Below are 26821 nucleotides of genomic sequence, written 5' to 3' on the forward strand. Positions count from 1 at the left end.
CTCTATGAATTATATAACGGATTGTTTCATGGGTCTTCGCAAAATGCGGCAAACATTCGTCCAGGTCATTTTTAGTTATAGCGCCCATGGCTACCAGTTCCGGATACCATCCAAAATTGACTCGTCATTCTCTCAATGATACTTCCTCATACAAAAAAAAATCATGAAAACTGAACCATAACTTGTCCAGTAAACGCCGAAAGAATTAAAATCATTAGATTTGCCTTAGTCTATATGCCAGTCAAACAGAACTAACCGCATTGTTTATGGTCGGAATAACCATGTGTAGTGAAACATGAAGATACACTACTTGCAGCCGTGTTCAGCTGCATTTCAAGCGATATCAACAACACAGTTCACAACCTGTGATGCCCTAAGCATCGACGTCGTTGCTACGTGTGTATCTCTTTCTCGTCATACACGTGTGAGCTTGAAAAGGACTTTGCAATCTGAAACCTCTGTGTTCTTTTGTTATTTTTGCCAAGAGGAGATTTAGATGGCAAAACTGCAATATCTAAGGTTATTTCTAAGGCACTCGTTATAAAACTTGTGGGCGAATGGATGTGCGTTTAGTTTATCCATGGAGTGCTTCAGACGATACCTGATGAAAGCAATTCGTATACGAATCATGACCCCTAAGAGCTGTTTAAATCTATTCAACATTTAGTGTTTAGATTACTTTTTCCCCCTCAAAGAGTTCATAAAACCATACAAGATGTTTCCCAGGTTACACTATTGTTAATGCGCAACAAAAAAAAGTCAACGCATGTAGGAATGGAATGTGATTACGTGCAGTGGTAAATGAAATGTTAAAAATCGTGCTGAGCAGACATTTTAAGTACTATGAAAATCAAAACAAAAAAACACTTTCAAGGACTCTGTAATACAATATACAGCGATTTGAAATGTAGACTGCACGCACAAAGGTGGACACATTTCAGAAGTGGAAATCCATCCAGACGTTTTGTGTAATTACTTTCCTGTAAAGGTCTTATTGTATGATGGTTCTCAAATGAATTCAATCCTTTCCGTTAGTTTTTACTTATTGTATGTGCTGTATTTGTGCCTGTTATAATCTGTAAAAAAATATTCTAAATTTGATTACGTTTTGTCATTTTCATTTTCATTTTCACACACCTTCAGCTATCATTGTGTCAGTTTTTTTTGTTTTCTTATATTCACGTTCATGTTATCATGTTATCCTCAACAAAATATTTTTTTAAAGTGCGTATTCCCAAAATTTAAAGTGCGTATTCTCCATAATAACTGACTACCAGACTAATTGTTCCAGTAACAAAACAAGTGTTTCCTGTTAGAATATTATAAGGCGTGCATGGGCATTAATTGATTTTACACATATTTTGTATAAAAATGAGAAAAAATATAAAAGAAAAATATGGTGTCTGGCATATTTCTTATAAATAATGTTTCATAGGATAATATTTTGTATTTATTTTCTACTAAGATTGCTATTAATATTTACACGTAAATAATCAGACTTCCTAAAAACTTGCTTGCCTGTTATTGTAGTTGTTTCTTTTTTCTTTGCTTTTGTAATAGCAGCAAATCAACAGCTTTTGATAATGTTTCATATTTTAATATACGTATAAACATATTATACGATCTGGTATGTATAGCGAAATATTGCTGTTATTTAAAAATGAAAACAATCGTTACTCCAATTTTCAATTCATTTAAATTATAAAACTATGTTGCAACGAAAACCGCCAACCATTTAGCTAATATACATTTAATATTGTCACTGGCTCACCCCGGATTATGAATTGTCGGAAAATACAGTTAAATGTCACCAGAAAGCCTAAGACCAGATTTATTGTTGTAAACATTTGTTCTGCTGCAAATGACGAGATGTTCTGCTAGTTCTGCTCGCTCGAACGCCACCATCCCCTCGAGCAATGAACATTATATTGCTAGATGAATGCTAGAGGAGTTTAAACATCAACCATATCACTTACACATGGAATATAACCCAGGTGTTTTTTGTAGTCATATTGGCCTCACTCTACACAATTATACTCTCCGACGATCAGAATATAAACAATTGAAAAGGAGGCTACAGTTTGTCTACATATTATGTTCGAGCAATTTTATATAAAAAAATCATTGTGTTAATTATAACATTATAATACTTTATAAATGGGCATTGTCAATCAATGAATACTTGTTGGTCGACCATTTCAAAGCCGATAGCTGATAAAATTCAGACAATTGTAACTAATGAGCCTAATTATTATCTATTTCTGTTCTAATCAGCCGAATTGAGAAATGACCTTCGCAGTTTCAATAACCAATGTGACAGCTTCCACTGTATAGATTGATTGAATAATTGGAATTATAGAAAATTGGAATTATATGTAACAATATTGTATCTGCTGACGTGCAGATGAAATGCAAATCTATAATTCTTCATTCACACGCTTGTTTTTATTTCGAAGTAATCTTGCCGAAGAGTCACTTTCAACCCATTTTATATCGCAGTTTATTTGGATACTATGGACTTTTACTACTTCGGGTTAACTTACTCTTTAAATGGGCCTTTGAAGAACATACAAAAATATGTAAATACAGTTTATTAACATTCTATTGTGAATAGTTATTTGTAGAAGCGTATACAACATATCTGGGTACATGCTTTGAAATGATGCACGTTGTCTACCAGAGAGATTTCAACTTCAACATTTATTTCATGAAGAATTATGGCCGAAGGTTTTCCATATTTCTATATGTCTATATCATTGATCAATTCTTGAATGACACATATATCTAGCCATAATAACTTGGTTCAGTTTTCATAAATTCATTTTCTTGGAAGCTTACCCTTTCCCCATATTGTTTTCCTCTCGCATAGAAACTGTTCATTCCCGTGAAAGGTCGTTGTTCTCTTCTTGTCCGGCATGACGTTTAATTTTTCCCTCCAGTGAACCCTTCCGTCTCCACGTAAGGATACACGAATACCTGTAATAAAAAAAAATTGTTGAGAATCCTTCAATAAAATTGTTTAAAGCTACACTGTCATGATAGCATTTCAAATTTGCAATAGAACCATAATATGCAATGGCTTCCAATAAACATGGATGGCTATCCACACAGGCTGTAGCTGGTCTAGCTGAAATAACAAAATGCCTTGATCGTAGTAAATCAAAATATCAATCTTGACACAAGCCTATCAAAAAAAATGACATATGCATAGACACTCACAATCATGCTTTTTGTCCTTCGAAACTACATATACAATGTTATTTACTGTAGCAAATCCCAAAACACACAGTTGCAACTATTTTCCCTGACATATTATGTCGGCAGTGTTTGGCTAGGGCACAGCAACTCAAGAAATGTCCTTCTAAAAGTATCCTTCCACACTACAACTATTTATTTTGGCAGAATATGTGTCTATATTGCAGCATAGCCAAGATAAAATGCTTAAAGGGCGGTAGTCGTCGTGCCGCGTCCTGTTCGATATGGGACTCGTAGCGATGTATACAACGCGTGTAAAATACATTGTTTATTTACATGAAATTTACGCTATTTACGCTTCAATATGTCAACAATTGGCACTGGCGTCAGAAAAGCGTACCTTAGCCATAGCAAATCAAGAATAGTTTACCCTCACTACAGAAAAGCATCATAACATTTGCCTTTGCCTAGCAATTTTAGAAGCTGTTGTTTTAGTTATGGCAATTCTACAACTAATTAACTTAGGCAATCCAGATCTAAATTTTCAGTTCTCTAATCTGACATGAGCAAAATACATAACCTACTATGTGCCCGACAATACTATTTGTGTAAAAATTGCATTGACATTTTGTCACAAAAAACATATTCAATTTTTGGAATTACACAGTTATATTGAAATGATTAAAAAAAAAATGCCTCGGTTGTAGCACAGTCACAACAATTAGCCTTGATTGTAGCACATTCACAACAATTAGACGTGGCGATAGCACTCTAGGAACAATTAGTTGTGGCTTTAGCACATTGCAAATATGCAATATTGTCAATTTTGCTCACTTTATAGTAAAGTGTGTAATTATTATTGAATTTGACATGAAAACTGTTTTCGAACGTCGTGTATACTTTAAACGTTGGTATGGTAACAATCTGGGAGATTCCATTTTCTACTGTGGGTATTAAAGACATGTACTCATTCGAAACTGCTTGCAAATTTAACTTGCATATTCTAACTCACTCAAATAGAATACATTCGTTAATTTTTGAGATATTTGAGTCAGTGAATCGGCAAATCAAGTCATATGATGTTCGACAGTAAACCACAAATTATATAGTACCCCACAACTGTACACCCTCTGTGCTTTTCTTCGCTGTCGCCTATATCGTCACGCTCGTCCACTCTCTCGGGATCCGCAGTATCAGGTTTGCATTGCCAGAAATAAACAATAGAAGCTGGTCAAAAGTCATTTCCTGTCAGCTTGGGGTGTATTCTGATGATTTCCTGTTGACTCAGGGGGTTCTGCCTTTAATTAGATGCAAGAGCCAAGAAGGTGTGACTTAATCCATTGTTTTCAAGGGTCCAGCCCAGTCCTTTGTTATTATGAGTGGTTCTTTGTTTTCGTAATCCAAGCTGTTTTTCCTAATTGTTTTCTTTGTTCCGCTGCATAACATTGTGCATATAACCAAGGAATCTCCTAGTATACCAATTTACTAGGTCCTGACAACATGTACCATATTACAGCAACAAGGAAAGTAGGCAATGTAGAGTGGTTTCTGTTGGCTGATCCCAACAAGCCATCCAACAAGTGGAAATGGCTGTGTGAAGATGATGCTCCCATTGGTCCCATTCAGCGATTCTATCAAATGATGCCTCCAGAAAAGTCAGCAATTCAGGATGGTGTTAACAAACTTATCTTCATGGTCCGTCAAGCACTTGGCAATCCACTTAAGATGGTACTGACACTGTCCCAATGCGCCGGGATGTATATGATGCCTTATTTGGTGGGGATATTGGTATCCAACAATATAGGAAACACCCGAGGCGTTTTGACCACACCAATAAGGACATATTCAGCCCGGTGTATTTTCCTCATGGATGGTCAGAGTATACCACCAATGTGGGCACCAATTGCAAGGTGGCTAACATGGAGATGAAGTTTCCATTGGAGACCAGTAAACCAAGTGTTTTAATCACAGATGATGTTACCAGGGAGATTTACAAGATTGAAACTGTATCTGTACGTGTAACCAAAGAATGGTTAACGGTTAATGCAGTTGCACGGAACAAATATATCTGGTAATGCTGATCGTCATACCACACTCCGGTTATATACCGTATTAGTCCCGAATAACCTCAAATTATTTCATTTGAGAAAATTTGATGCAAAATATAATTTGCATCGTATTATCGCAAGCATTTAATATCGAGTAAACTTCAACAAATCCTTGTTATCCGATTCAGTTTTGCCACTGTTTATGTAGGAATCGTTATCGTGTAGCATTATAATATTCGTCTAATATAATATATTACAACACCACAGGGTCAGTAGTTCGTCTGCCCGTCAATAATAGACGCATTCGTTTCGTTAGTTTTCTCCAGGCGTGTGTCAGATGCACTACTTTATCGCTTAAATAATTTAGATCCAACAAAGTGTACGTGATGCCCATGGGATCAGATGAATAACTGTTGTTTAGTCAATCAATAATAGAATCCAAAAGATGTGTCAGCCCACGTACTTTCGGGTCTGTGAGCGGCATGTTATAGAACTCCCTTAACTACGTCGACGATTTTGTTTCAGGCATTATCAGATGTTGGTATACAGCTTCAAATATGACGTAGTATATAATCTCGATTAATCGAGAGTAAACCGGTTTTTGGCGTAAAATTAGGTTTCATCATGGGACATTTTAGCATCCATTTAATCAAGAAACATTTTAAGTGTGTTTGCCTTCATAGATATACAGATTAGTAAAGCAATAAAGAAGCTGCTGTACAATTCGTTATAATACAGGGAAAAAAACCGTTAAATGTTGATTTATAGGTTTGCACTATATTCTCGGCAACATATAATGCTGTTTATTAGTCAGTGCATCGCTGACGGCCTTTAATAACTTGTTATAACACTAATTAATTGTTATTAATAAATATTTCGAAACTCTTGAGTTGGCTGCCCACATCTTCATGTATCGATGTCGACTCATACACAAATACTCAGCCACTGAATTAGGCAAAGCCAATTAACAGCAACTATTTTCAATACTGGGCTGTATCATGTTCCGTACTTGTTATATAAGAAATAAGGTGAGCATGATCAATACAAGCAATATATCGGATCTAATATGCGGTTTTTTTTTGTATAGTATTTTATTACACAACAAGTCGGGTAAATCTCAGTAGATGTGTCCATATTACTTAACACTTTTTAATAGGGATTTCAGTCACGTGGTTAATGACATCGGAAGAAGTGGGGGCAGCTACCCTTTCAAAAACTACAAAATACGTGAGCAAAACTAAAAGCAAAACAAAATAAAAATTACCAGTACTTCTAACCTAATATCATATGGTTATTTTCGGAAAATTGCAACCCATTGCGAGTAGCCGTTTTGACTATACGGGAGAATAACAACTGAAACATTTGATAATCCTGGCAAGCGCCGTGAACGCGAGCGTGACCTCCAAATTTGACCCGGTGTTCTAAATCTAGAGAAGGTTGCTGCAATTTTCCCGCGTTGGAATGGACCGTACGATTTTGAAAATGCCACAGAAATCAAGTAGCTGTCATCAGCTATAGAATGAGGGGTGATAGGTGAGAATCGGCTGAAAATTGGCAAAACGGCAATAAAAACAAACGTTTAACGGCAATTTTCGTATCGACTTACATCTTTCTGGCATATTTATCACTCATAATTTGTAAACAATTTTAATAGACAAAAATCTAGTTTTTGTGAGTGTGACATCATTTTAGAAAGTGCGACAAGTCAATGTACCTCCGCAGCCTCACCTCCATTCCGGTACTTTGTTTACATGAACGCCATTTTCATGTACAAAGAGAATTTTTCACTAGTTCACTTTCATATACGGCAAGATACGTTTATTTTGTTTTTAGCATATCGAAAATGCCGCGCAAATGCAAAGTAAAACGAATTGTACATGTTAGAGCATTCACAGCTGTAAAATTGATTTCACATTTTCCGGGCAACTCCCAGTTATGTTTTTCATGCATACTTCTTTTCTAAGTTGCCAAAAAATAAGCTGTATATTATTCTAAAATGTTATCTTAGATTTGTTTATTCGTGTCAATGCTCTTGTTTCATAAATATTATTTTAGCGTAAAAATATGCAAAGCTTGGTAGAACGCATAGCCGGTCGATGAGGGCGTTTTCAATGCATTTGTATAGGAATAAAAACGAAGGCAACATAAACGAAAGTAAAACTTGTTTATCTTTATTGACACTGACAGATGATTTAAGATGAAATTTGAATATGGCCTGTTTCCGTGGCAACAAGTGATTATGACTATCCCCGACTTGAAAACATGCCCAATATGTGGGATGTTTTCTTAGTCATATTGTCTTAATTAGTTATATTATTTCCATGGTAACAGATGGTCATGACATTAGATAAACATTGATATAAAGTTCATTTGTTGAAAATTTGGTGAAAATTTGATAAAAAATGGGAAAGATATGGCAGTTTTAAGTTCAGCTCCGATTATATAATTAGTGCCTATTCATCCAAAACGCGTTTTAACGCGTTTTACGTTGGACGTTATTAATTATGTAGGTATTTCATGTCAACGGTTAACTGTTTCAAATTGCGTTCACCAGAAGAATGCCATATATCTATTAGCTATGGCAATATATCTGTTGAAGCGACGGGTCTCATATGCTAAGTGCAGTCACTAGTAAAACAGTCAGCAATTACGCCTGCTTACTGATGATAATCCGATAAAAGGTGTGGTAAATTGGAAGTAATCGCAAGATGAAAGGTGCAAAGATCGAGGCATAAAGTGGTTCATTGAGTGGTCTATATTTCATGCGTAAAGTAGAGGATTTCTGTACATGGATAGGAATTGCATCATCAACTCACGTAGCAAGTGCATTGTATCGGCAGCTGGACATGCTATGATGTTGCTCGGGGATAGTGAGCATCAGTGTATTGGACCCCTCCGATCGAGGGTGGATAAAATATACATTTAACATAGTAACTAAACTTCAATTCAGACTAGCACTATTTTGCTCCGAAACTAACTAGATCGCGCATGCGGAATTTGACTGTTAACTGGCAATCGCACGTGTGTCTCGTGGGCAGTTTTCATCTACTGGGTTGCTTGAATTATTATTTTTTTTCCAAGCTCCATTCTGGCTGGGCTAGACTTACTTTATTCGTAATTTTAGAGAACGTATTCCATTTGAGGGAAATAATTCTAAAATTAATATTGCCTTTTGTCAAATTTATTTGAACAACAAATTTGTTTATATATTTAATAAGTTTCTATTCATCTTCCTTAAAAATTGAATGTGACTATTTCTATGTCTGAAAAATTAGGGTTGTCTTAAATCTAATTCTTTAATTCGATTTGTGTGGGTGACGTGGAAAAGTTTAAATTTGCCCACTTTCTCATTACTACACGCCGTTGTGGCCATGAGAAGATACGTGATAAACGTGGTCGATTAGACTGAAATCATAAAATGGTTCACATACATACATACATACATACATACATACATACATACAGACAGACAGACAGACAGACAGACAGACAGACAGACAGACAGACAGACAGACAGACAGACAGACAGACAGACAGACAGACAGACAGACAGACAGACAGACAGACAGACAGAAAAAAAGTTATTTCCTACACCCATTGCGTGTATAAATGATGAATTGATTAAACATGATAGCATTGCAGATGACATTTGTTAGCGTAACATAGCAACGGAGATGACGGCGAGAAAACCTTTCAAACATAAAGTCAATCTGTCTGAGACATGATTCATAATAATGATATATGTAAAGCTAAATGCAATCGTTGACGTATTTGGATTGTCTAATTAGTATATTAAAGTGACACTGGTTTATCTCGTGCAATAATAACTACTAACGATGCAGATAGTTAGGGGCAGTTAATTTTGCGTTGAGTTGAATCCTCCTATGAACATGTATATATAGTGTGTTTGCTTCTCGTTATAGAACTAATGACATAAACACTTTTTTTAGTTGGCATATAAATGCATAAATCTTACTCTTAATTCAATAAGTCTAGCTGTAGTTTACATCCAAACACAAACACTCAGCATAGCATAGCCAAATTTGTCTTGTGTTAAATTCATGATCGATATGTTCTAAGCGCAAATCATACACAACGCCAAAAAAACACAATTCTAACTGGGAGACGAATATGCCATGCGCTTAATGGTGCGATTACGGGAGCGACGTTCCAAGAACATTGTTTCAGGGTTTATGGTGGTCAGCAATAAACAAACAATTAATATTATTAACAAATCATTCAATTAGAATATTGAGTGTCATGATTTTCAATTTATCCTTTCACGTTTCCGTCTCCAAATGCAAAATATTCATCAGTCGTGGGTGGACAGGACCCAAATACACATACTTAACAGGTGTGGATTGACAAGGTTTGGTTTTCTTTTTACAATCTTGATAGAAGGGAATCTACATATAAAATTGTCTTCTAGATGTTTTAAATTGTTTGTTTAAAAGCAAGTTTGTGTTTATCCCATTTATTTGTGCATTTTTAATCTGTTCATTATATTTTATTTGAATTTTCCTGCTACTGGAAGTTAGCAAAAATGCTAATAACAAATCTGTCTATATCAATTCATAAAATACCGTCAACGGTGTTCACAAATTTCAAAAAACAAAACAATATAAGTGGATCAATGTTCTGTAAAAAAAATAGTACACGAACTGACTGAAGTGGTGTATTCCACAGTGTATTGTACACTTGTTGACTTACCTCATATGTTAAGTTAATTGTTTGCAAATACATAATTTATTCCATAAGACTGACATGTTTCGCATTTTGTTTGTTATGTGTTTGATATTACAAAATACCTCAAATTACAGCAAGTCAATGTTCAAAAACAATTTCTATTAATATAGGTCTCATCCATAATTATATCGTCTTAGTGCGATATACTTGCATTACCGCGGGGAATGCTTCAAGTTAGATGAAACTCTACTCGTAAATACAATTCTTGGGAAAGAATAATTTAATCTGAAATTACCCACTCCCACGGGTTTACAGTAACAGTTTTATCAGTACGATGTCTTTGTTGTAGTCAGTATATAACCAGAAGATTAGAAGTCTATCATAACAATATGGCATCTGTAATATGACAATAATGAATCCGCTAGAGTACCTTGATAACCGTGGATTCTACGCCCCCGGCGTTAATATCATCAAGCAGAGAATTGCGAATCTGTGAATCCAATAAGTCGCTGTGAAGAACGGGTTATTGATATTGTAATATACAGTCAATTTATGCGAAGTGTTTATGGGCCTCTTTCTCCATCCAAACATCAGTTTCAACTCCATTGTTGGAGTACTCTCATAATGCGTGATTATATGGCCACGTAAAAGAAGAGGCCATGCACCTAACGACACACTGCCATGATGTGATAGGTAGTTAGATGAGCGGTGATATATCCAGTAATATATCAGATTCAATAATTCTCTCCAGAAACATGTGGTCTACTATGCATCGAATAAATGTCACCGATGCATTAATAAGCTTTGTAATGCAGTTGGTAGATTTGTACACAAGCCTGTTGTAACTGCCAAAAGACAATGTTTATGTTAAGGCAAGTCAATTCTTGGATACATTATATAGTGTGAAGTAAACATAAAATGTGTTTTTAAACACCCTGCTTATGCACATACCAATCCAGCGAATGTGCTGAGAAACTTTCACACCATTAGTTGGGTGTATTATTTACATAAATGTGTCATTTATTATTTATATGGACAATGTATGCCACCTTTTTTGTAATATCATGTGTTAAAAGCCGAGCATTAGAGAAAACTTAATATTTGAGCTACACAACAGTGAAAATAATTTTTAGTTGGAAATATTATTGGAATATAATCACTAAATTTAGAATTGTTAATGGAAAGTACATTTCCGATATACATTAAAATGAAACATAGTTTCTCAGTTTCTTTTGTCTTTTAACCAATTTATGTGAGGCATATTTGTGCTTCATACGAATGAAAACAAAATAAAGCTGCACCAACCTGTTTTACGATTTGTTTCATTTGAATTTGTAGTAACTTGTTGTGAAAAATATGCCTTCAAAATCCATAGTTTGTTTGTCACTATATGTGTTGTAGCACAATTACAAAGTCAAATTAAATTGTACTGCTCAATCTCAATAAATTATCCCAAACTCTCTATAGCTGTGATCTCAATTTACTTTTCTAATTTCGACAACCTAATAATAGAGTTGAAACATTAATTCACGAACTAATGAAATCATTATTTCCGTGTGTCGAACCTTTATAAACACCAAATGATTTCCAGCCTCATCCAAGAATAAATAATGACGTTGATAGAAAAGTGAACTTGGATATTCTCTATAAAGGATTTCACAATGCAGAGATGCACGTGCAACGTCAAGAAAATTATTCACAACTGTCCAAGGAATTAAGTGCTCAGTTCACCAATCGCAAAGTCAGAATAATTGTGCCAGTTTCTTTCGTCATGAGCTACATATTAAATACTTTTTGTAAATAGTTTTTTTTCTTTTTTTTACATGGATATTAGTTATCTGCGTTCTCCGGAGAACGTCTATTCATATAAATAATCGAATTCATATTTAAATGTTGAAACGTATTTGTATTTCCTGAAATATGCCATTTTAAGTGCAAGATCTGAAACCTGTAGAGATTTCAAGTAGTAGGTAGCGTGAAGCTAGCCTGGACTATTACAGACTAGCGTACATGGCCACAGACAAGAAATTGCAACTATTGGTAGTCGTAGCAGCTATTGGTTGAACAATTCTTAATAGGAAGACAAATGTTGGAATAAAACTTGACATCTGTAAAAATAGCCTTGACATTGCTAAATGTAAGATGTTAAAATTGACCTTATTATATGTTGTTATTATAGTCCTTCGTAGATGTAACACGTGTTCCCGTAAAAAACACACAAATACAACTGGTTGTATTTACGAGTCAACTAACGTTTTCATGTATGTAAAATTTAAAGTTGCTTGTGTTATACGAATATCCAATGATTGCTTCAACTACCATTGCATGCAATGTCGCATTCAAGTGCATCCTTCGAATTAGATTTTAAACCGCATTGAGCGACCAATTTTGAAAAACTCACAAAATTAGTGTTTCTTATATTGTGCACAGGAGAGGGTTATATGCGGACAGTAAAACAAGGCATATTGTACATCATATTCAAATTTCAGCCGATCAAAACACATAACACTTACTCAATAACGCAATGTAGGAGCTTGCCGTTGATTGGCTGATTTATGCGCCGACTTACACATTATTTCTAAGCTAAGGGGCATACTAATCAGTGACAACGCGACGAACAATAAACTTATACTACGCGAATAATTCTCTATTCCCTGTTCTATTGTCATCTCTGTAAACAACTAAACTTCTCCGAATGGTGATTTTGAATTTTAAAAGTGGGTCTAATCGGCGACGTACTTTATTCCACCTAGATCATTAATGACGTCTTTCCTTCGTAGATATAACACGTGCTCCCGTAAAAGACACACAAATGTTACGTGGAAAATTGATCTGCCGTTACAAATTTGTGTGAAACGTCATTTATTTTAAAATATTTTATTCTGCGTGAAAAAAAAATCCCTGAGTGCAAGCTTGACAGGCAGAGCGAAGCAGGAAGCAGGAATAACCTCAGGTTGACCTTTCGTTGCGCGTATCACATTTCTGTGGCACCTGCGCAAACATAATGCAATTGAATAACGTTGATGGCCGCCTGCGATGACATGCATCCATAATAATAATAAAAACTGCATTATATTGAATACAAGGACATATTCTTTTTTAAATGATCTGTTATGATACCCTGCGATTTTAAAATAACGGAAAAGCTGTTTGTGAGTCATTATTGACACGATGAAGATTTGTTGTTACGTATGTTGCAGTATTCTACGTTACGTATAATGAAGAAGTATTGCGTGAAACGTGTGATGAAAAATAAAATAAAATGTTATATGTTACGTATGATGGAGTATTATGACTGGGTGGGGTGGGATTGATGTTCAAACAAAGGCCGGAAACGACAGTTGAACAAATGCGGGATATGATCTCAATAGCCACATTTGGTAATTCCATACCTGACTAATATCAATAATATGAAACACCCGGCGGACATTTGCAATCATGATTAATTTTTTTTAAACTAGGTCGATTTCCATTTCTAGTTCTCCACTTCATGCTCTACCATTGCAGTGCTCCATCTGGCCATATGTTATTTTGTTTTATTTTTATGTTCACGTAACGGTGTCAATTTCGCTCGTTCGCAAAACTCGGGTTGATTTCCCACGAGAAACCGTAAACCTTCTTTGTTGATGTCGATAATTGGTTACAGTGTCTCCATAGAAGAGGGCAAATCAACAAAAGTGTTGATATGACGTGGGAATGGTGCCTGTGTATTCATATTCCCAGGGAATTAATTTCGGCGTGCTGGAAATTCTATTACAATTCATGCTGCCCACTAAACGAACGCACGTATACAAGAGAAAATGTCAATTTAGTAATTAGAGTAAATTGATAGTACATATATTTCTCTTTATCTTTCCCGTTCGCTCTTTCGTTCGCCCAACTGACTAACCGAAACATTGATCTAGGTAAATTCAGAATGAGTGATTAGTGATACATTTAGAAATTACGAGTACAATTTACGACGACAAATGCCGTACAGTTGACTAATGTCACATTAAAGTAAGGAACAGTATAACTTGAACGGTTTGTTTGTATGATCGCTTTCCATGCACGTGTGCTAACGTTGTTGTATTATTTGTTTTATCTGTGGTTGCCTTGTACTTTAATTCAAATAATGCGCATGGTATTGAAAAAAAACACTGCCACCAACATAAGACATAACAATAAATAATCATGTCTATGTAATACATGATTGATACACGCGTCTCCAAACTCCAGACGCGTATGTGAATATGCACCGAACACACTATACTGTCCTCGGTTGTAGTAGTTGAGGCTGCCTAAACAAGCCACGCCTTGTATAGTTTCATATGCCACGTGGATTTGCTATCACTTTCATTCTGAAATCACGACGGGTTTCCAATTCAATCAATATAATGGATTATGTGAATAATTGGCCCCATGATAGTAACCTAGCTGAACTTCACTATCAACAACAGTTGTTGTTTGGTGCCCTCGTATATTTGTCTTTATCCTCCATGCACTGTGTCGGTGTATAGAAATATATAATGCATATACATATAAATCTACCTGGCTGGTCATATTCTCTTTTTCGGCTAGATAAAAAAAGGTTCTACACAAAATAAAATTGTATTAATTTATATTAAGACTATGCATTTGGCGGATTAGTTACGATTTTGCTGTTATTAACTGCGCGTGCGCGTTTGCTTCATTGTACGCTGGACTAATTATAATGTCCGCAAAATGTGACATTGAAAAATACTCCCTTCAGTTAATTGCCGTGACAGAAATGCATCTGTCATAAAGCCTTAGACACATCTGAATTTCACTGCGACAAGCAAATGTTTTTTTTTTAATGACGAAACCGAAATTACAGAACTTGTTTAATAAGAGTCGATTCCATTATTCGAAGTTCATTGAAAACGACTACGCGGACTTGACTGCAGATGACAGGTGTATTGTTCGTTATCAAAACGTCACATTTTATTTAAACTTGTCATAAATTGAGATATTTGCAGCATGCGGGTAAAATATAACGATGTTGTTTTTCTTGGAATTATCCGATTAATTACATGTATAGCACCATTAAAATTAGCTGTGAAAATATAATTTTGCATCTTACAGAGAAAGAGTTTCAGAACGTGGGGTAACTACACTTTGCTTGGCTCTACAAGTAATTTACAATGTAATGACCTGTCCACTACAATGATTAAATGTCATAAGACGAAGACCTTGTGGAATTGTACTGAAGTATACATTATTAATGAACGTGGCGTACGTACAATAGCTCGTCTACCTGTCATTTACACTGGGCAAATTCTCATTACATTAAGTATTCGACAGCGATTGAAGTAGCGATTCTTGCCTTATTTCAGCGGAACATGGAATATCAGTTATTGATGTGCTGGTTTTGTCTGTTGATATATCTATAATGCGCCGTGTGTATAATTATAACACTCATGTATTGAGGAATGGCATTGATTCAGGAAATATGTCGATTTCACTCTGCGGTTATTTTTCGCGAAACATGTAAAACTACACAAGGCGGGAACGGGGTAGATGGGTATTGTTACAGTAGTCATATTTGAGTTTGCTAGTAGGATGATTTTGGAATATTACTAGAATATACTAATTTACAAAGTATGAATAATTCATGGGAAGTTATCATATACGAATTTAACGAATATCTAACATTATAGTCGAGCGCCAAATATTCCCTGAATTCCCTATTAAAAAGGGGGTAAAGAATTAGTCATTATATGCACGACACGGAACGCACAGTGGACTTACAATATATATTCGCGATAACCTCTTCTCTTCTCTTGTTTTGAAATTCGGAATCATTTCTATTCAAGTTTTTTTTTCATTGGCTCATTTTTAATTGTATTCAACATTATTTGAATATTCTAAACAAAATATACTAATCATCTGGGAGAGTATACAATAACTAGTTACTAATTATGTACAACGTGTTTTATAGGTTACTCCATATGCATTTCGTTTACGAGTGATCTGAGCTTGCGTACAATGAATTGAATACGTATAATTCTAATTGAGTATATGAAATATCATCTAAATTTTCAGATTTATATCACATACATTAGAAAGCAGTATTTGACTATAAGAACCAACGTGACAAAATAAACGGATCATGAAAGCTAATATCTTCCTATAGTATTTCTTTGAAACATTGCAATATCCTTTGTAAGGTGCTTAGCGGTGTTTGTTATGACCCACGATTGCATCCAGACATTGAAAACTTGCATATCGAAACTACCAATATTATAATAATTTATATGCGTGTTTTTAAAATTACTTGAACGCTTGTGATTACATATCAATTAATAATAACTGTGTTCAAGTGCAGAACGTTCCTATGAACCAAATAGTTACCATTTTAGCAATAATTCCACGCGATTCCTACGCTCGAGTGTCTTATTAAAAAACGATTTTCACAGAGAAACATCGCTCACAAAATCAAAATACCATGGATAAATATGTATACCATGAGTAATTACGTATACCATACGTATACATCACGGATAGATGCGCACATCACGGTGAATGTTGTATACGCATTTCACGGGAAAATACGCATAAAACTGATTGGAACGCATATTACGGGTAGAAATGCAAATCATGGGTTTGTCGGCTCAATTTTACGGATGTTAAAAGTTAAACCGTTTTGTCATGAATACGGAACATTCTATATACAAATTTTATTCTCATTGCCACATTGGGAAGATCTACATAAATTTAAAAAAAAATGTTTGGACAACAGTGACAAAAATACCAATGTGAAAAAAATAATCGTGTTTAGCAAACTTAAGACAAAACTATTCACATAAATTGATTAATCATCAGTAATGAACCTGTTTTAATTATTTGGGTAGTTCTTATAAATTCAATTGTATGCGCGATACAAAATATAACCGCTTAATTAATTGCTATTTATAAAAAGAAATTGACAGGTAAAACATATATTTTGACAAGTAAAAGCATATGAAGCGAAATGATTAATTACATGCTATATCTACTCAATTTTATTGGTAAGCCTGAAACCATTAGAAAAGTTACTGAACGTCTTATCACGGTAATGTTGTTGTTGGCTTAAAACCATAACTTTAAAGGGTCGTTAATATAATGCATTAAACAAAGATAATTAGAATTCAGAGCACATTATTAGAGAACAAAACCTTGGTCAACTATCTATCAAGGTGCATTTATAAGATCTATGGCAGGTAGCCAATAGTACACTAGTGTCAAACAAATTGGCATTCTTCGTTTTGTACATAATTGTTTTGGGTAAGCAATACGGTTTAAGAAGAATTCTACTAGTGTTTTTTTTACACGTGCGTATATATTAGCGGATATATAGCAGTGTCAATATTTTGTGTCACAATCTGTCCACAACTACTTGTTTTAATATTAGTTTACTGACAATCTGTTCTTTGAGAAACACGGTAAAATAATATACATAACATGCCATTTTAGCAACAGTTTCTATGGATAACACTGAAAACCCACTAATATATTGTGATTGTTCTAATACTTCTAGTTATCAAGAAATGCCTTGTAAGACACGATATATATTCTATCGCCATATGTCACCGAGTAAAATTGTGAGATATATCCTTGCCATAGCAAACAATGGTAAATGTTCTGAAATAAACAAAATATGTTTTACCACGGTATTTTATTGATCGATTTTCTCCAAACTGAGTACGGTGACCATATATTTTTAATCTATTTTCTTCATTGTTGTAACATGATATACCAAATATGTGAAAATGAAGAAAACGACAATATTACCACTATTGTGTAGCGTTCTATCTCAACAACGTCAGAATCTGACATAATTTCGAACACTGTAACCTTTAGGATGTAATGTACAGTTATTCATTTCAAACAAAATTATACATGCCCGATATAAACAATAAACATGAAAATTTATCACAACTAATTTTCAAAAGTACCTACGTTTTTTTGGGTGTGAACGTGCTGAAATGTTGTAATCTGGATTATGCTGATTTAATTTTTGAAAATTAAACAGAATTGCAAATCCCTAATGTGATCCTAGAAAATAATCCTCGGTTAAATGGCACTGACGTATTTCATTTAAGAACAGATAGTATTCGTATTACTAAATCCAAATCGGGTCTACCTCGTATTTTGTGATATCCATTTCGTCCCATTATGATTCCATTGTGCACATTGTCCACCATTGTGCACTGTTTTGTCGAATGAATGCCTCTAATTCCTGTCACGAAAATGACTGATTGAACTATTTAAAGACAGGATGTTCGAATAAACTGACTGATTGCCGCAAATACTCCAAACTACAGAGACCTGGAGCATTAAATCAAGTTTTGTAGTACGGTTCGTGTTTTGCTCTATGTTTTTTTTTTCTTAATTTGATTTTGACAAATAGTAGAGTAGAACCATGTCTGATCTGTTATGTAACGTATATGAATGCAGTGTGTTTTAGTTTCTCTGTCTATATATAATAATAAATGTATAAATACAAAAATACATACTGTTGCGTATAGAATGCTAAGAAATTAGCGTTAATCGATGGGCATGGCACATTAGGACGACGAAGAGACAAACTACCACGGGTAGAGTTCGATGAATTTTCAGTTAAATGCAATATTTGAAGACGCTGAATCATTAATAGCTCGCAACATAAAATATCGCAATTTACAGTCAATATGAAAAGGATATTAATATAACAAAGTAGCATTTGATTCGTTTCGGTCAATATGCTATATGAAGAAAGAATATTGAGAAATATTGATTTTTTTACGTTTTATTAATATTGACACAATTATATTCCACAGGTGTAATGCGTACATTTATATTGCTAAATCGCGCGAGAAAAGAGATCAAAACAGGTCTGAGCGTCGCTCGAGTAACAATAAGTACACCTGCGTTTTATTTATCTGCAAGAGTTCGAACTCCTAAACACTTTAGGTCGGTCCCAACTGAACAGTTCCCCCAGATCATACATTTGTTCAATAATTCGAAGTGTTTCTTTTTAGTTCTACAAGTTGTTATATCCAATTAACATATAATAAATTGTATTCATAATACTGTAGGCCTCCGGCCTCAAGCTATACTCATTGTAATTACATAACATGTTACAGAGGACAATGTTATTTTACAGTGACTGAAAAAGAACAAGAAAATATGAAAAGAACATGAACTGTCAGACTAAAATATTTATATATATTCAATTAACATAATGACCAGCTATTGGCGTACATATATTGATCTTTATTCCAATTATATGACCATCAGCTCCAAATTTATAAATATATAACAATTGAACACTGCATAATTTTATAATAGCTCATCAGTAAATTAGATTCAGATTTTTTTTTTCGATGGTAGTCCTAAGCAGTAATACGCTACAAAATCACATCACTATGTGATGTAAGTAATTTTTGTTAATCATTATTGGAAAACAGTGTCGTAGAAGTAATTACAACCATGGATTTACGCATAGTAACTGCCAACGCAACATATTGTAATTCCGTGGTCATTTCCGCACTATTAAAGATATTAAAATCGATCATTTCGTACGTATATAGCCAGAACCTTTTAATAAAGTTCTCAATATAATGGCAAACCCGCTTCTTTATTACACGTGACTAAAACATGGTAGAACTCATAACTTCATAATGTTAGAATAATCTAATTATACCATAATTTTGTTTTCAAAACATTCGTTGTACTAGACTATAGATACGTATATGTATATATTGCGATAAACGTGCTGTAACTTTGTACATTGAATGAATTTCTATAGAATTTAACTTATCATAACCTTATCTCCTTTTCCCTGCACACACTCTCCAGAACAATATAACGATGTTGGGCATAATTACGGAAACTGACGCCTCTTACTAAAGTAACATATTCTGTGCTAACGGATAAGGAGTTTCTTTTATTAACTGCATAGCACAGCAATGAATTCTCTGGTAAATGTTGCCATGGTTTCCCACTGAGACGGCAGCACAGACGTTACGTGCTATTGATTCTTATCTTTTTTATCACGGATGTTGTGATTATTAAGTCCGTTCACCTTTTCATCACATGTTGGTATACAATACACGTCATCCACAGAATGACAATTAACAGGAGCCATTGAGGGATATCGTTCAGTGCGGTAAAAGGCTTAAGAAACATAATTCGCCACACCGATGCTGTCGCCTACAGAACAGACCATGTATCGTACGGTTTTTAAATGACACTGTCATATTAAAAGAATCTCAATATAAGAACCTCCCCCCCCCCCAAAAAAATATACTTAGGCTACATCCGTTTTTTTTTATTGTCATCTAGAACGCTTATGATATTCAGATTATTTCATATCCAGGTAATATGAAGTAATATTACAGCAATTGAATCGAGATAATTTATCGGGACAGTTCGATAACAAGAATGTTCATATATCGGATCTCACGTCATCTTGTTCTGTATGCTTTTAACGTTGACATTGTGTGCATTAAACTTCACAAGGTATAATAATGTGCTCTTTAGCTTCTGTCCCCACATTTTAAAAACTACAGGGTTTTATTGCATATTCCGTTGCCAACCCAAGTAACTACCTCGAAATAATTCCTCGTTTAATACCTATTGTTTCCCGGTGTATTTAAGATTGTCGCATGTCGTTGGGGGTAAATCTCAATCATTTTAGGGTAACACCTGACATAGATGTTTGGCCATCTTTGTGAGAGAAATGCTGGTACCAGTTGAGACAAGTATGTAGACGTGTATGCGTATGCCTTCTTTATTTTTTTCTAATTCAATGACGAACTCGTATGAATGGGTTGCGGTACTCGTTTGCGGGTTTCTGAAAGACAGCTCGCAGCTCACGACAACTGTTTAGATTGCGTACTTTATACTAAAAAAGGTGAAACTGTCATGATTCTGTCAAGTGGTCATGCCATCATCACGTTTTGATATTACATTCAATTTTCAAGTGCGCTTTTTTGTTTCGTTTCCCTCACGTTTGAAGTACACGACGTGGTTCGGTATAATGGCGCATAATGTATGTACAAACAACCAAATTGAATATATTGTAAACTAACGCAAATATTGCAAAAAAAATGGTGTAAAGTGTAACTCTTTATGGCATGTTTTGGGTAATTCCTATTGCCGATTAACGTTCGACAAGTCTGGAATAATACTTTCCATGTATATCTCATTTTTTTTATTTTAACAAATAAAAAAGAAAGTTGTGTACCCACTTTACATTATCAACTGCCATTTGTTATTCTCTGAGAGCTGATGTTACTGTCAGTTTTAACTATATCCACATTTTCGCACAGAATACTGTATTCGAGATATTAAAATCTGGTGTAAACACATGTTGTAAACTGTACAATGAGTAGAAGACGCTTAACGAGAATGATTGTAACATAATATCATCGCAATCTGACTACAAAGACACGTATTTTGCTAGCATCTTCACGTCGATGGGGGGGGGGGTCGTTCTACCTCCAACTCGGCGGTCACTGTTCAGTCTCATGTGGCTTTTGTTATAGATAACAAAATTATTAATAATTGACGTAGACTAACTTTAATTACTCTGGGGATTTCGAACCCATGAGATTCAGTACGTTCGATCGATACGCTAACCACTACACAAACTGGCGGTTAGAATATCAGTCTTGTGTACTGAATATATATGGCTCTTTCCGTCCTAATAGACAATCAAAGCAGCATGTAGTTGCTGCTTACCTGGGCTTCGGATATGGAGAAGGTGCCTAGCCCACAGAACACGTTCCCCCGCTCGACACAGATGATAAGAGACAAAGGAAAGACAGTGTCAATACTTACTGAATATTATCTGTTCAAATCCCGCACTACTGAGATTTGCATTTTTCACATATGCATTTATATATATATATAAACCATTGCGTACACGGAGTACTACTTGTAACATTTCGATTCTAATAAGATAGATGCTTATCATCAGAGAAGCCATCTATTATAATTATCATCATTATTATGCTAACGCGAGCATAGTGTATGAAAGCCATTTTAAATAAGGTTTAAGGTCTTCAAGCATGCTATCAATGATTCAAAATCATGTACAGGTAAACTAATTGACGCTACTGAGCATGTTTCACGACTACAGCACGTATCGTGGTCTTACCCTTCATACCCTTTCTGCGCGTAAGAACGGAACGTTAAAAATAAAACAGTCGAAATTAAGTAATGCCTTTTCGCTTATCTGTGACGGAAGTGATGGCAAGTAAAAACAGCAGCCGCGCTTAAAGACGTTGCTTGCATTGTATTTGAACAGACTATAGGGTGGACCGCTTTCCCCCTGTTTATAATGTTTCTCTTCAGTTTATATATTTCATCCATTATCGGGCACGCTTCGACCCTCAAGTCTAGAGTACTAGTCTTACCTACATACGTGTGTGGCTTATGTACGCTAACAGCACGTTTATATTAAAACACTGTAATATTATCTTAACACGTCAACTTGCTATATAATTCAACAAACATGATTCGATGGGATAACTCTTTTGCCATCACACATGTCATCCTTCCCGGTGTTCGTTTTAATTCAAACGTATGCTTAATAACAGTGGAACAGTACACTTATAACATAACCTACCTCGCATTGCCAGATCCTTGGTTAACGATACGACAACGCGTCCAGTTATCGTCTGCCCGACGTGGTACACCTCTATGCTGTCATCCAAGTACACGTCGAACGCCTTCACAGCTCCCATATTCAACATCTTGTCGGTGAATTGCTAATAAATCCACGTGCGAATAAATACAAGGGTAGCGCGAACAAAGTAATGGCGTCCTGGGTGGCTCACGTTTGCTGTTAGTACATCGCGTGCGTGGCCACTATGTCTTGTGTACCTAGACCATATTTGTAACCCTGATATTGAATATTAATATGATGATTCCTTTCTCGTTTGAATCCACTTAAAACATCACAGGTTAATGTATCCCGGCGTTTTACAGCCAACGCGCGTCTCTATACAATCAGGTCTCCGTTTACACTGGTTGATTTCTTTTTGTAACGTTGGATGGGATTATTGAAGATATCCATGCCTATTATTACGCTTAATGAGCTGACTGTATAATGTAGAAAATCATGAGGCTGCCATCAACGTATATTCTATTTCACTGCCTAATGGCTGATTGGTCTCTTCATGTTGGTTTGAAGACAGTATTGGACGTACAGCACCACTGTCAACGCTGTTGACGTTATACACGCGTGTATCGTGCTCCTCGTGTGTGCGCGAATATGCTGACACCTCCACGTTTCGCGCACGCGCGGCGTGTACATCGGGAGTGACGTGGGGTAGGGGATTGGTACGAAGTGTTTTGAAATTTGACAGGGTTCCGATCTGCATGAGCTATTGTAAGAAATAACTGGGTGTGACTGGCTGATGGCCAATCAGTTCAAATAATATAATACTCTGCGGGGTTTGCATAATGATTCCAAGGTCAAAATATCGCTGATCTTTACATACCGCAGTTTCGCAAAGTCGAAACTTACACGATTTCTCCCGAACCCAAAAGTAGACAGTCTCATATTAGCATACAGTCCATTAAATTTCCTGTCGCGCAGTTGCTACGATTTGCTTCCGCTAGAGAAATTATAGGGACGCGTTGCCATGGATACGCACGTGATATATGAAACGTACTTATCGCTGTGATTGTCGGGCTTCCTCCAAGACAATAATAGAAGACAGGGATGATTACAAAAGACATTTACAGCTGACACACTATATGCTTGTATCTTTAGTTTCAGGCGATTATGTTGTAAGGAAGAGGATGGTGTTTTATACCAACGTAATATTTAAAAAAAATAATACTCGTTTGAAATTGAGATGTGGAGGGGGCGGGTGTTACGTCGAAATAAATTGAGTAGCACTGCATAGATTTAGTTATCAATTTGTGGATAATACTCAACTGTAATCATCATCATTCGGGTATTACATGTAATTGGTGGTCTAATTTTGGCTTTAATAATAATTATATACAGTATATAACCACTAAAAGTAATACATTATGTGAAATCCATCAAACAATAAAGTGGAAATGCACGACTGATGAAAACAATACTCAGGGCGTGGTCATTAACGCGATGTTAACAAACAAACTGATTTTACAGACTGTATATGCACCGCACTATATTTGATTGATTGATTGATTGATTGATTGATTGATTGATTGTTTGTTTGATTTATTTATTTATTTATTTATTTATTTATTTATTTATTTATTTATTTATTTATTTATTTATTTATGACTAATGCATCATTCCTATAAGTCACGCCCTCTCGTGGTGGAACGTTTCTGTTATGCCAAAAGTACGTCATCTGTAATATAGTCAAATATCTCAAAAAACATAATCTTCATTAATGAGCTAATAATCAAGAAATTCTATATTTATTTTGGAAAATCAATACCCAAATTCAAATGAAGATTTAAAGAATCGCATATGCGCTCTTCTGAGTATTTATCATTTAAAGCAGGGGAGTCGTCATCTGCGCATGCGTAAGATGGCCCTAGCGTGTCATTGTTTACAAACAAGCGTCTACCCATGATCTTTTGCGTTTTAGCATGTGTTGTTATCGTCGCTTGGGACTCAATTCCCACGCGTGCGCAGGTAACGACCCTCCCGCTTTAACCTTTCACCAACTTTGTCTATTCAAAAGTTTATAGCCGTGTTGAAAATTACATGTCATTTTTTCCTTCATACTTTTAACTTATGTCAATTGACACAGAAAAGAAATTTCATTTTGTTTCATATTTTTTTCATTGGTGTCTATAGTGAAATGGTTTTCGGCTAGAAAAATTATTTTGTTACTGTTTTTTTGTTTTATTATTACTGTCGTGGTGTATATATATATATATATATACTGGTAGTATATTGATTTTGATATTCGAATATATTAAAATACAATACGAATGACCTGAATATCTATTTGGGATACTTTCAATTACGATTCTAATTCGCTGTTACAATGAATGAAATAACAATATACACCATTATTTACTTTGTTGAAAAGATCTTATATTCTATATATGATATACAAATAATACAGTATAGTGATACCAATGTAATTTATATGGCCTCATACCACGGTGTTTTATTGATATGTACAACGTGCAAGGTTTGACATAATTTTAGGTAGTTTGCTACGGTAACCATTGAAAACTTATTCAGAAATCTTCGAAATCCAGCAAAAGGGGTTAGGTTACTGTAATTTAAAAAATTCTGTAATAAAAATATATGGTTACTGAACTAAGTTTTCCACAAAACTATCTCGAAAATTGTACGTTTTTTGAATAGTGTACAATTGGTTTCTATGGCAGAAACATTCCATCATATCTGAAAATTGTGTTTGTTGACCTATGATAAAAAAGTGATAGTGTTATGAAGGCTACATATGACTGTCACGAAAAACAGAAGAATTCTGATTATTAGTATATAAGTTATCCATGGAATAATTCTGTAGATTTGGGATGTAGAATCTATATTTGAATAATTAATAATAAAAACCACACTATTACCATAGAACTGTAATGATTTCCACATTTCAAACCATCCATAAACAAGTCTGTACAATTACTGTACTAGATCGTGTGTTGCATTCAAGTTTCCATTAAATAAATAATGTTATTATTTTCATAATAGTGTCAGAAACACGTAAAATGAGAATGATTAAAATTAATTATAACTTTATTCAAAAGGTCTATAAACTTTAATTTTTGTTATAGGGATATATAAAAGTATATAAGAATCTTAAAATACCTTTCCGCGTGTGTACTCATTTCAAAAATTAAAGTGTATATATAATTGTCGATGTTTATTTGAAATTCGGATTACAAGGAGATGAGAGGATAACACGTATATTGACAATTATAGTATGTGAATATAAACGCAATCACGTGCATGACATCAGATGAAACCAGTCTGCTTCCAGTCGCAATATTGAGGCCGGACTGTTGATGTGACAGTATCCTGATATCTGGAAATAATGCAGAATACTTGATTCTTTATAACGAAACATTCCTTCTGAAAGTTATAAGAAGAAGTCTCATATAACAAATAACCTTCCTCATTTTCGATTTATAAAATTGCACATAGTATAATTATTAATCGAAAATGGCATGCCTCACCATTGTGTATTTGTTACGCCACAACATTCCATATAACATGGACGCCGAACGACTAGTGCCATGAAAACACTTGTATGGCATACACAAAAATCCTAAAGTAAAACAAAAATACATTGTGGAGTTACATATCAATACCTCATATCACTGAGTTTATGACCTGTATTTGAAACCAGAAATCCCTAAGGCTGAAAAATGATTGCCCATCTTTTAGTCAAAATTGAAAACATCCAACTTCAAGCAAACAATCAAATCATATGTTAATATAAAATAAAGACAAGTAAAATCGAATAGCCGTGTGACGTGAAAACACGGGGAAAGCAACAGCCGAATGTTGTATTTCGTCTAGTCAACACGTGATTAGAACCCTTCCGCTAACTGCAACAAAAAGTTTTTAATTTACAAATATTACCTCAACAATGTATCCATATTTCCCGAAAATCTAAGTAGGAAAAAAAATTGTTAAATAAAAGCATGTCATTATTCATTGTTTGCTGTATAGTCATATGTTCTTCTAATCAGCGGTTATGTAACATACTTAAACATATTCAATCTAAAGAATAAATGCACATGTGCAATGAATCTGTCCAATTATTGGAGGAATATTACACCTGTGCACAAGATGTACTATTATATTACTATAGCAACCGTGTAAACCGAATGTATCAGATCTCTAGCTTTCGTAAGTCACTCTGGTGGGGAGTGGATGTTCCAATCTTTGATTTTCACTGTATTTTGCATAAAATTATAACAATTCTGTA

The 26821-nt window shown here is 34.8% G+C and overlaps 1 protein-coding gene across 1 annotated transcript in view; it reads right to left on the reverse strand.

Annotated features, from left to right (window-relative positions):
* LOC102809730 (arrestin domain-containing protein 2-like) overlaps positions 1-22682 on the reverse strand; it is a 33728-nt gene extending 11046 nt beyond the window's left edge. The window contains exons 1-2 of the mRNA XM_078012125.2: positions 22528-22682; positions 2839-2976 (exon numbers count right to left, since the gene is read on the reverse strand). Coding sequence (XP_077868251.2) covers positions 2839-2976; positions 22528-22654 — 265 coding nt within the window. The 5' untranslated portion in view covers positions 22655-22682. The remainder of the gene's footprint in view (positions 1-2838; positions 2977-22527) is intronic.
* Between the last annotated feature and the right edge of the window lie 4139 nt (positions 22683-26821).

The sequence above is a fragment of the Saccoglossus kowalevskii genome, chromosome 9 (assembly GCF_978046115.1).
Source record: "Saccoglossus kowalevskii chromosome 9, keSacKowa6.1, whole genome shotgun sequence".
NCBI lineage: Eukaryota > Metazoa > Hemichordata > Enteropneusta > Harrimaniidae > Saccoglossus > Saccoglossus kowalevskii.